The sequence below is a fragment of the Sinocyclocheilus grahami genome, unplaced genomic scaffold (assembly GCF_001515645.1).
Source record: "Sinocyclocheilus grahami isolate Dianchi unplaced genomic scaffold, SAMN03320097.WGS_v1.1 scaffold25.1, whole genome shotgun sequence".
In the NCBI taxonomy this organism is placed as follows: Eukaryota; Metazoa; Chordata; class Actinopteri; order Cypriniformes; family Cyprinidae; genus Sinocyclocheilus; species Sinocyclocheilus grahami.
Window position 1 is genome coordinate 4,711,345 of NW_015505204.1, and position 12,567 is coordinate 4,723,911.

Genomic DNA, 12,567 nt, shown 5'->3' on the forward strand with positions numbered 1-12,567 from the left:
GACACAGAAGAAGAAACCGCTACGGTGGTGACGCACACACGCCTATGAGAGAGAGAGAGAGAGAGAGAGAGAGAGAGAGAGAGAGAGAGAGAGTGAGAGAGAGAGAGTGAGAGAGAGGGTGTGTTAATGTTAATGCAAGAATTGTGTTAACTCCATGGTCATTAAAAAAAACTAAAATTGCAACTTCATAACTATGTCAAGAAGTCTCATTATGACTTGCATGCCTAGGAAACATACTGAACTGTATAGGGAGCATATCAAATCAATGTAAGTTAATACTAACATCCTGAGAGATTATTAAATATATGCTAGTGCAGTCTACATTCAGTACTTCATACATTCATTAAAAATCACGCATGACACCAGTTAGTTAAAAGTCAATGCAAAAAGATCTACAATACAAAAATGGCTCAGAAAATTAAAGTTGGTTCTAAGGAATCCAATGAATGCAATGTAAAACAATTCATACATTTAGAAGTCACTTAGTGGTTTAAAAAAAATTGAGGGGACCATACCTATAAGTAATCACTCAGCTGTAAAATGAAAATGTTTTTCAGAATGTTATACTGCCACCATATGGAGTATTACGGTATATGCGCAGTAAGGAATAATGTGAGTCACAAACCACAATTATTTGTTACTCTCATATTTAAGATTGTAGTTTACTCCCGTGATTGCTGTCTGAACTCCTAACACGGGGCCCCCTGGTGGCCATGGTGGGGGCCCCATGCAGCCTCATATATCGCTTATTAGGTAGGGCTGGCACTGATTTTAATTAATCAAAGAATGTAGAGTTGCTTGCTCAGGCTACAAACATCTCAACTGCAAACACCAAACCTGGGGCCAGTTGCATAAACTTAACCTCTGTGTTAAGACAGTGGCTTTAGAACTAGTCTGACCAACTAACCAACTTTGCTTTCATCTTTCTCTGCTGAAGTCCATACTGCCAAATCTTCATACTTCCACAACAAGATCAACAGCGCTCCAGACACACGTAATCTCTTCAAAACGTTCCATTCTCTCCTCTGTCCCCCTCCACCACCTCCTACCACTTCTATAACAGCTGATGATTTTGCCACATTCTTCACAGACAAAACCAGAACAATTAGTAGCCAATTCTCAGCCCCACACACACAGGACTTCAAACCAACCCCACCCACTCCAAAAACTCCCATCTTCTCCTTCTGTCCCCTCACTGAGACAGAGGTATCAAAACTTCTGCTCTCCAGCCATCCTACAACATGCCCTCTAGACCCAATCCCCTCACACCTCCTCCAAGCAATCTCTCCTTCACTTTTACCAACACTCACACACATCATCAATACATCTCTCCTCACAGGCACCTTCCCCACTGCATTCAAGCAGGCTCGGATAACCCCACTGCTCAAAAAATCTAATCTAACTAATCTACGTGTTTATATAACCAAATTTAAAACAAATGACCAGTCTTAAAGAAAAAAAAAATGAGATGACTAACTTGTAAGACTAGTCTAAACCTTTTATGTAACTGGCCCCAGAATTTCTTATTAGTCATTTGAAATTATATTCAAGTCAATCATAAGCAAATAGTTTTTATAGACAATTTATATATATAAAATTATAATACACTAACATCCATGCGTCCATCTACACTCTTAAAAATAAAGGTGCTTCAAAAGGTTCTTCAAGCGATGCCATAGAAGAACCATTTTTGGTTCCACAAAGAACCATTCAGTCAAAGGTTCTTTAAAGAACCATCTCTTTCTTACCTTTTTATAATCTGAAGAACCTTCTTTCGCCACAAAGAACCTTTTGTGAAACAGAAAGGTTCTTCAGATGTTAAAGGTTCTTTATGGAACCATTTAGACAAAAAGGTTCTTCTATGGCATCGTGAAGCACCTTTATTTTTAAGAGTGTACTCTCTAAACTATTCTCGTTTGACCTGTAGGTTCGTGGGGATGCTGAAGCCTTTTCAAGCATTAAAATCTATTTTTTCATTCATCATAATTTTTAAAATGACATAAGGACGTTATTGAAATTCATAATTTATTTAGGCTATTACAGTATTGGTATCATTTTCTATAGCTGCTGGATAAAAGTCATACCCCGCAGGTGAAAAAAATGGAAGATAAAGTGATCTGATTTAGAGACTATTAACTGTTGGGAAACGGCCTTTTTACTTTTACTTTTTATATTTATAAAATATTTGCTTTAAATAATTTTATTTTCTATTAAATGTTAAATTTGCATAACATACTGTATGACAGAAGATTTAGATCCAGTCGTGTCTTCTACCCGTGCTGCTTCAATTGTTTTGTTGCCTATGCATGGCCACACGTTTGCCTTTAAAAATAAATCTTGTTAAACCCGCTTTTCGTTTATTAAAATTTAAGTCGGACTGGTTTGAAAAAAAAAACGTCAAGTCGACTTCCCGGTGTTACGGAAATCGCCATCTTTTATCCACTTTCGCTGTGACGTCACTACGGTTACAGGCGACCACCCCATTAACAGAAATAGGCTAGTGTTAACATCGAATCCCACTTTGTTGACTGTTGAGTTCAAAAGAAAGTTTGAGAGGCATATTTGTTACTTGATAAATGGGGTTATTAAACTCTGACTTGTTGCCATCTACTGGTGTAGGAAACGGACACTCACTGCAGGGTTGCCAAGGTTTTTCCACAACAAAGCCCAAAACTCAATTTCTAGAGTTCTGGGGGGGGGGGTTTCAGTAAAAATCGCTTTAACTTTAACCGTTGCAGTCTATCAGTCGTATAATGCATGGCAATGGTAACAAAATCTATGAGAGTAAAAAAAAACATGCACAGGCAAATCCAAATTAAACCCTGCGGCTCGTGACGACACATTGATGTCCTAACACACGAAACGATCTGTTTGTGCCAGAAACCCAACAGTATTTAGATCATTTTTTACCTCTAATACACCACTATGTCCAACTGTCTTTGGGCGCGCGCATGTGCGAGGTGTGTATGCGCTCTGGCGTAGTTTACGCAAGCGCCGGAAGTGATCTCTCGCACGTATACGTTACTCATTGTTTACACAGTGCACAGACATTGTAGGTACGACGGCTAATCAAAATGGTACTTACTTGCGCTTATCCGGATTGTTCAAACCGACTTAAAACTAAAAGATTACGTTTTCTCGCGCGAACTCATTCGGGAGTGGTGACTTTCCACGTATTCCCAACTTCTGAGCCTGCTCGCCTGAAGTTATGGTTGATTGCTCTTCGGCTGGATATCAACACACCCATTAACGTAAACTACGCCAGAGCCTAGTGATGCCGTGCGCGCGCCCAAAAGACAGTTGGACATAGTGGTGTATTATAGGTAAAATATGATATAAATACTGTTCGGTTTCTGGCACAAACCAATCGTTTCGTGTGTTGGGACATCAATGTGTCGTCACGAGCCGCAGGGTTTAATTTGAATTTGTCTGTGTATGTTTTGTTTCACTCTCATAGATTTTGTTACCATTGCCATGCATTATAAGACTGATGGACTGCAACGGTTAAAGTTAAAAATCATCAAATGTGTTCTACTGAAGAAACAAAGTCACCTACATCTCGGATGCCCTGGGGGTAAGCAGATAAACATCAAATTTGCATTTTTGGGTGAACTATCCCTTTAATGTAGCCCAATTCCGCGGGAAAACCGCGGACTTGGCAACACTGGAACACTGACCGAGTCAATGAACCTGCTTTTGTCAACTCAACTGATTCAAAAGATTCGAGTCACTGAGATGAATCAAAGGCGCGCGCTCGACTCTGGGCGTGCACGACAGGGCAGGCGCTCGTGCACGCGCTCAGCTCTCCTCTCCTCTCCTCTGCAGAGTATCTCACAGCAGCAGCAGCAGCAGCAGCGCCTCTGGGAGGATGGATGGAGCGGGCTCGTTTGGAGCGGGCCGAGCCGGTTCGGCCTTTGATCTGATTGCGTTCATCAAACAACCACAGACAATCCTAAGAGTCCTGGCATGGGTAAGAACAGCAGACTTCTATGAAATATGACTGATACGATGATGTATTGCCATTATTGTTTCCCTTTTAATGATCGAGCGACTATTTTAACAACGATGATTTTCCACCACGCGTTTTATATGTTTTTATTTTTGTATATTTTCATTGCTTAGCATTTAATTGGCGTCTGCAGTCGTCTAATGTAACGATTGGGTGTTATAGGACGCTGTCTTCTTTAGGTGGACGCACGTCAGATGTTGCTGTGGTAGTGACGCACGCATTGCGTGCGCGCAGATTTAAAACTGCTGTAGTGCCACTGCTTGCAATGTTTGGGTCATTCTTAAAATATGGCGATGAATACATAACTTTAATAATAATAATAATAATAGACTACAGTGATATTTAACAGATTTTAGGTATTTAATAAACCTTGGCACACTTGGCATGGCTTATTTAATAAACACTTGGTTTATTTACATGCCATTGGTGTATAATATATTGATTTTAGTCTGATCAATAGTGTAATAGTGTTATTGTCACTGGTGTTAGAACCCTTGCTTCATTTGTGCATTACAATTACAAAATAAATAACAAAAGTCAAGTTTTATGATTAGTAATGTGCTAATAAATGTGTACCATTGACATTCAAACTTAAACATGTTGTCATAAAGTCAGCATTATTATGAGAAAAGACAATTTTTCTCCATATGCAAATGGAACACCAGAGGTTTAGGTTATTGAAATATACTATTTTTTTTAAACAAAATAACAAAATATTAATCTCAGATCTCCTTAAACATTGTAATTTTTTTTTATTGTAGTAACTAACCAAGTTATCAAAACTGTATTATAGGATACTAACCATATACTGTACTGTTTTAAAACTTTCAAAGCCAATGGTCTTTCTCAGAAATGACAAAGTGAGCTTGAACTATAAATTAACTTACTGTATTAACTTCACGGAAGACTGATATGTTCATAAATGCACACCAATTACCAGATCTGTGCCTAAGGGCGGAGGAAAATTGTGTTTTGACTTTTAAAAAGCCTCCATACACTTTAAAATGTTTTGTACTTAACTGATTTATTCAAGGTATGTTATTTAATATGACTGAATCAACCTGAGTACATTAGGTCACGCCAACAAAAGAGGGTCAGATATAGAGCTTTGAGGCATGTTTAGAGACATGTTGGATGTTGTGTCTTCCTTTAACACAATGTTTTATCTAGCCAGCCAATAACAAAAGCAGCTGTAGCTGTTTCTATGACGACTATGTGATGTGATGTATGCGTCAGTTTATGGGGTTTCATTGCCAAAAATAGCACATGGCACCACAATAACTGAGCATTGCTACTGATTTGCTCTTACTGTTACTCCAACAAACACTACACTACACAACATGTGCACTTTTTTGGGGGATCTCTTGTCTGAGGGTGTGGACCGTGTGGTTGTGCATGATCTGTTGCATTAGTGTGAATTAGCCACATTTTCTCCCTAAGGTGTAAATGAAATTCTTTCCTGGTAAATGCATAACACGGCATCAGCAAAAGAATGATGTGTCACTTCCATTTAGCATGCATGATATAAGAAAAGAAAAGCTTCACTTAGATGCCTTCTGAGAATGCAAATAATTTAAGGGGTTTTATTAATTTAACACCGACCAGGGATGAAGTTTATATACCTATTGCTGTGACTCGTGTCTTTTTTTCACTGACTCTCTCCAGATCTTCTCCATGGTGGTCTTTGCTTCTATAATAAATGAGGGCTATGTGAATATGGGCAGTGAGCGACTGCACTGTGTCTTTAATAAGAACGCAGACGCCTGTAACTACGGCATCGCTATAGGAATTGTGGCTTTCTTAGCCTGCGTCTTCTTCCTGGCCCTGGACGTCTACTTCCCCCAGATCAGCAGTGTTAAAAATAGAAAGAGAGCAGTGCTGTTGGAGATGGTTTTTTCAGGTAAAAATATTCAGTCATGAATCATTGTTATTTTGTGAATGATGATAATTAGTTTATTCTGATGCAGTCACAATTACATCCAGTCAGTGATTTTCATTTACTTGTGCATTTATGGCCACTGATGACCATTCAAAAGTTAATCTGAAATGTTTATTTATTTAGTTCGTTTTTTCATTTTATTAATTAAATTATACATACTTTTATTAAATTTTTACTCTATATCTTCACAAAGAGTGAGAAATATCTAGTACAGGCTGTCATAGCAATGAAAAGGTTTATAATAAACTGGCTGGGGAGATGAATTTTTTCAGTGTTATTGTAGTATAATTGATATACTGTAATAGTTTTTGTTAATATTTTGAAGTCGTTTTTATTTTCCATTTTTGTTTTAATTTTAGCTAAACTTTCAGTAACTCATTTCAGTGTTATTAGATGTATTTTTATGTCTACATAGTTTTTTTAATGCAATTTTATTTCAGTTCGAGTTATTTTAGTACATCAAACTAAAAATGAGAAATGCTGCCTTGGCAAATATCTGAAATAATAACTGATTATTTGATTGCAGTTAGCCTTTATTTTATTCGAAGTAATAATTATGTTAAACAAATATGCTATATAAGATTTTAGCTTTAGTATATAATATAGTGTATATATTTAATGTTAGTTTAGTATATACGTTTTTAGTTTTAGTTAACTATAACAAATCTGATTTGTTCTATAGACCCAATTGCTGAAATTGTCAATATGTTTGTATGATAATGAAATGTAGTGTATCTGGGAAAAATAAACCAAAAATAATTTTTTGAAGAATACATTTGTAATCCCCCCCCACATTTTCCAATCTCCTCTCTTTAGGATTCTGGACGTTCCTTTGGTTTGTAGGATTCTGCTTTTTGGCCAGTCAGTGGAGTCATACTTCCCCTAAGGAGCTGCCGCTGGAGCAGGCGTCAGACGCAGCACGAGCAGCTATCGCCTTCTCTTTCTTCTCCATCCTTTCCTGGGTAAGACACACCATCTTATACATACAGTACACCATCACAATTACTTTCATATTTGACCGCCAGTATTGGTGTTTGTGTTTCAGGCGTATCTATGTCTGCTAGCAGTGCACAGGTTTAAGAACACTGCCTTTATGGAGGATAAACAGAGGCTTTTGTCCAAACAGCCTAACAGTCTCTCAGTAGTGTAGATGTAGATTTCATGTACTACTCCTAAGTTCACACTAAACTATGCTAGTCTGACAGTAGTACAATCAATAACATTTTGACATTTTGATAACAGTGCTATCAATATGGTCAATACATTCAGAAAAAAGGCACAAATCTATCACTGGGGCAATTCAAAAGGTTTACACTTTAGGTTCTAATAGGTACTTTTAAAGGACTAATATTTACATTTAAAGGTGTAATATGTACCATTTAGGAGTAAATAAGCTACAAAGGTGTACCTTTTAGCTTTTGTACATTAGGGTACCACCCCAGTGGCAGCTACTTTTTTCTCTGAGAGTATACAGTGTGTGCACTCTATAATAACCTAGATTTATAATAAACATTATAATGTGTCATAAATGTTGATAAAACAAGTATTACAATTTCTAAAGATTTTATATAATTAAAAATATGTTATTGCTGGTTATTATGAAGCCTAGCTTTATAGACATTAACCTTCACTATATATGTATACATATACTATATTCTAATGATATACATTTATCTGCCATCACAACTAACCAGCCAATATTTTAAGATTTTCTCAAATAATAACTGTGCCTAATTGGCCAATTATTAGAAGTGGTCAATGTTAAAAAGTGATTTTACGTAATATAGCATAAATGAAATGTAAATTTTTGATCGAATTTGCTTTCAATAATTGATTATATTTTTGAAAATATACACTACTGTTTAAAATGTTGAAGTCAGCAAGAGTTTTTATTTATTTCAGTTTCCACAAAATATGAAGCAGCACAATGATTTTTAAAGGGTCATGTGACACTTCAGACTGGAGTAATGGTTGCTGAAAATTCAGCTTTGGCATTACAAAAATAAATGACATTTTAAAATATATTCAAATAAGAGATGATGATTTTTAAATTGAAATTTTTTCACAATTTTTTTTTTACATTTTACAACTTTTACTGTATTTTTATCCAATAAATGTGAGCTTAAGATACTTTTTCCAAAAACGTTAAAACATCTTACTGACCCCAAAATTTTGAACAATAGTGTAAATGTGCACAGACATTTGGCCACTGTATATACAGTAGATGTATGACTATAGCATGTATAATGACACAGTATGATTGCTATAAAACTGAAAGAATGCAAAAAATATTTTGCATTAACCTACCTCAAGTGTTTTTTCTTTAATTGGAAGCAATATATTTTAGTCAGAGTAGATATATGAAATTTACAATTTTTACTTTACAAAAACTCCATAAAAACATGGGTTAAAATAGACACCAGACGCTAACACAGGCATTCACATAACATTACATATATTGCATACTCTGATTAAAGTCACTTTTTCCGTCACAATTATAAGAATTAACTTCTAGATCAAGTAGAATAAAAAGATATTCTTCTTGTGCGTTTACAAGGAAACTTGGTTAACTCAAGCATTCCAACTAACTCTTGCTGATACCTCATAAGCATGATTGTCTTTCTCACTAACATGCTAATCAGACTAATTTGCATAATCCTGGTTACCCTGACTAGGCGGGCCTTACGGTGTGCACCGTTCAGAGGTTCCTGCTCGGTACTGACATGACACTGTTCACCACCGAGCACATCGCCGGCCAGCCGCCCAAGCAGCCGTACCCCTCCAACGACGTCATCGGTCAGACCACCATCTCCGTCAACGCTTACCAGAGTCCACCGCTCATCGAAACCGTGGAGACCCGCCCCCCTGGATACAAGATCCCACCTGCATTTTAATCCACAACCAGTCAGAAGGCAAGGAATATAGCAGCGCTAAAGGACAGAGTATAGACTGCCGTCAATGTTAGCTAAATGTATCGTATCGTATCGCGTTTTAGTAACGGGGTGGCGAGGGGATGATGCTCACCTTCTGTAGTCTGCACTATAATACAGTCTGATAATGTGTAGTCTTACTTTAACCTGAGCAAAGATGGATGTTTTGGGTTGATTGTGATTGCCTACCCAAATGTTTTACATTCGGCTACAAATAATTGTCAAAATCACCACGTGCTATTTATTTAGTAAAGCATTTTATTATTATTGTTTAATTAAATAAATGAAAAATAGTTAAAGGTGCACTAAGTATTGGCTCTTGCATCATTTAAAAGAAAAAGTTTTTGCTGAGTAAATAATGACAGAATTTAATAACTTTAATTCTGGTAATTCAGAAAAAGCTTATGTTTTTTTTTTGTGTTTTTTTTTGGCCAGTGCTAATTAAAAACATTTTCATTAATTGAAATGATGTGATTGATATGGAAGCCCGTTTCCGCCACTAAAAAAAAAAAAAAAAAAAAAAAGGTTATTGCGACTTTTTATCTCACAATTATGACTTTTTTATCACAGAATTGTGAGATATAAACTCGCAATTGCAAGTTATAAAGTCAGAATTGCGTGATATAAACTCACAATTGCGAGTTATATAGTCTGAGTTGCGAGATATAAAGTCACAATTGCGAGATAAAAACTGACTTTTCTACTCTCACAATTCTGACTTGATTTCTCAGAATTACGACTTTATGTCTCGCAATTGTGAGTTTATATCACGCAATTCTGACTATTTCTCAGAATTGCGAATTTATATCTCACAATTATGACTTTTTTATCACAGAATTGTGAGATATAAACTCGCAATTGCAAGTTATAAAGTCAGAATTGCGTGATATAAACTCACAATTGCGAGTTATATAGTCTGAGTTGCGAGATATAAAGTCACAATTGCGAGATAAAAACTGACTTTTCTTCTCTCACAATTCTGACTTGATTTCTCAGAATTACGACTTTATGTCTCGCAATTGTGAGTTTATATCACGCAATTCTGACTATTTCTCAGAATTGCGAATTTATATCTCACAATTATGACTTTTTAACTCGCAATTGCATCACGCAATTATGAGAAAAAAAATCTGAATTGCGAGTTTGTATCATGCAATTATGAGAAAAAAGTCAGAATTGTGAGTTTGTATCATGCAATTATGAGAAAAAAGTCAGAATTGTGAGTTTGTATCATGCAATTATGAGAAAAAAAGTCAGAATTGCGAGTTTGTATCACGTAATTATGAGAAAAAAAGTCTGAATTTTTAGATAAAAAGTCGCAATTACCTTTTTTATTTTTTATTCAGAGGCGGAAACGGGCTTCCATAGGACTGAAGTAAAATCAATTAAATAAAATATAAATCTTACATGAAAACCTTAAACTTGAAAAACTAAAACTAAAAAAACAGGAGTTTTAGACCACTAATATGAGTGGAGTCATATTTCATATCTAAAATTTACAACATATTTTACAAAAGTACTATTTGCTACTTTCAGGGTAAAACTTTTTTTCCAGTTGCAGAAGTTACTTGGTGCACCTTTAAGTATAACAAAATGATAGCTTATATTATATTATTATTTTTGTGTTTCTGATTATCAAATGATACAGTCTTGGCACACCTAAACTGACAGAAGTACCAAACGATACATCAGTCAACGTCAGTTCTGTCCACGTTATTTGTGTCAAAATCTGTTTTTGTTGAGAGAGAATTAGCAAATGTGTTTATAAGTACTTACAGTATGTCACTATTGAGAGAGAGAGAGAGAGAGAAATAATGAGAAATGGTGAAGAGAATGAGCAAAAAAGTGTGTTTGCTGTTGGACTCTAGTAGCAGTCAGAGACATTCCAGATGAAATAACTGAGATTACTGAACATTGATTATTGAACAAGCATACTTGTGCATATGTGTGTGTGTGTGTGTGTGTGTGTGTGTGTGTAAGTGTGTGTGGGAATGCGTGTGCTTGCTCTAATTCCATCTAATTGCATGATATGGTAAAATGCCACAAATTCTCACTGAATCAGATGTAATTGTTATATTTTGTTAATGGAAGATGTTACAGTGGTTATTAAAGTCTTTAAGATGACATATAAAGTACCATGAGGTCCTGAATAAAGATGAATCAGTACAGTGAAGCAGACTGCTGGATGATGCCATTTCATGTGCTGGGATTCCAAAATGACAAAACTCTATTCCACAGAAAAAATATAATAACAGCATGCAGTTTTGGAATAACACAATAAGTGAGTAAATAAGACAGAATTTTCATTTTTGGGTGATTTTAATTCTTAGGTAATTCTGATAGAAGGTGAAAAACTGTAAACTAATTTATGACTGTGGCTCGTGCTGCTCGTGCTGTATATATATATATATATATTTAAACATTCACTGATTGAAATAAAGCTGAAACAAGATAGCAATATTACATGAAAAACTTGAAAAGTAATTTGATGTAATTTTAAGAACTAAAATCACAAACTATAACTGAAATGCAAATAAATGAATGCTATATATAGAAATATAAAATGAATGAAAATAACAAAAGCCTTCATCAAAATTACTTGAATGAAAACTGAAAATATAAAAATTTAAACTAATTAAAAATATGAATAAATACTAATAATATAAATAATATTAATATTAATTATAAAAATAATAAATAATCTTAAAATCTAAAATAAAAATGATACTAAAATAAGTTTTTGTTACAAAAGATAAAATAATAATACAAACATTGCCCATTTATGATAATACAATGTTTGGTGAAGCCTTTGCTGTGTATCAGTGAAAAAACATTCTCTTTGAGACAATGCTTTAAGTTTAAGCATCAAAAGACGGCTTTCCTCTTAAATCATTTCAATCAATCCAGTTTAATAAGCAGACTTTCATGTTTCCACAAACCTAAATGCCATAAGTTGCCCTTGAAAAGAAATCTGAAGCTATAAAATGTTTATAGGTATGTAGCTATTCTTGAATTTGCAACTAGATTTATAATACAGTGTGTCCCTTATGGTAGTGTGCTTTATTATGCCTAAGAAAAAACAACAGAAATAAGGGCAAGATACAGTTAGATTGATATACATGCTATTATTACCAGGTCAACACACAGAAGCTTTCTGGTGCTGTCCTTGTTTATCATTTCAAATACATTGGGATATATTACAAGGTACAGTATTGTTTGCGTTTCAAAAACCAATATGAATAAGCTGGATGACAAAAACCTTGCAAGTGAAGTTTGGAGGATGGGATTCTCCACAAATAGGGTGCAAACTAGTGTCCTGTTGCTTTTTTGTAAAATAAATAAATATAAAAATGTCATGTTCTTCAGACAAAGAGCTATTAATATGTTTAATAAACTATTAGCTAACATAAAATTCACAGCATGCCAATAGCTAGTTTCAAACGTCAACCATTCAACCCTGTTATTAAGGTTACATTAAGGGAAAAAAATATATATTTTTTGTTACTTTATGGGACATATAAGTTTAGCAATAACTACAAACCAACATTTGAGCCCAAACTAAACCCCCCCAAATGAAAGATTTCGGCAAAATGCCTCCTTTCACTGACACATAGTTTTATTATTATTTTTTTTATATTCCTTTTATTATTGAAGTTATTTTAAGCCCTATTTTGTATCCTATTATTGGA

General features: G+C 35.0%; 1 protein-coding gene across 1 annotated transcript; it reads left to right on the forward strand.

Moving 5' to 3' along the window:
• Window positions 1–3,797: 3,797 nt before the first annotated feature.
• LOC107565597 (synaptogyrin-3-like) lies at window positions 3,798–9,136 on the forward strand. Its single transcript, XM_016250860.1, has 4 exons — window positions 3,798–3,970; window positions 5,675–5,909; window positions 6,765–6,910; window positions 8,624–9,136. Exons 1-4 carry the CDS (start codon window positions 3,869–3,871, stop codon window positions 8,840–8,842), a joined length of 702 nt encoding a protein of 233 aa, XP_016106346.1. The 5' UTR covers window positions 3,798–3,868; the 3' UTR covers window positions 8,843–9,136.
• Window positions 9,137–12,567: the final 3,431 nt, after the last annotated feature.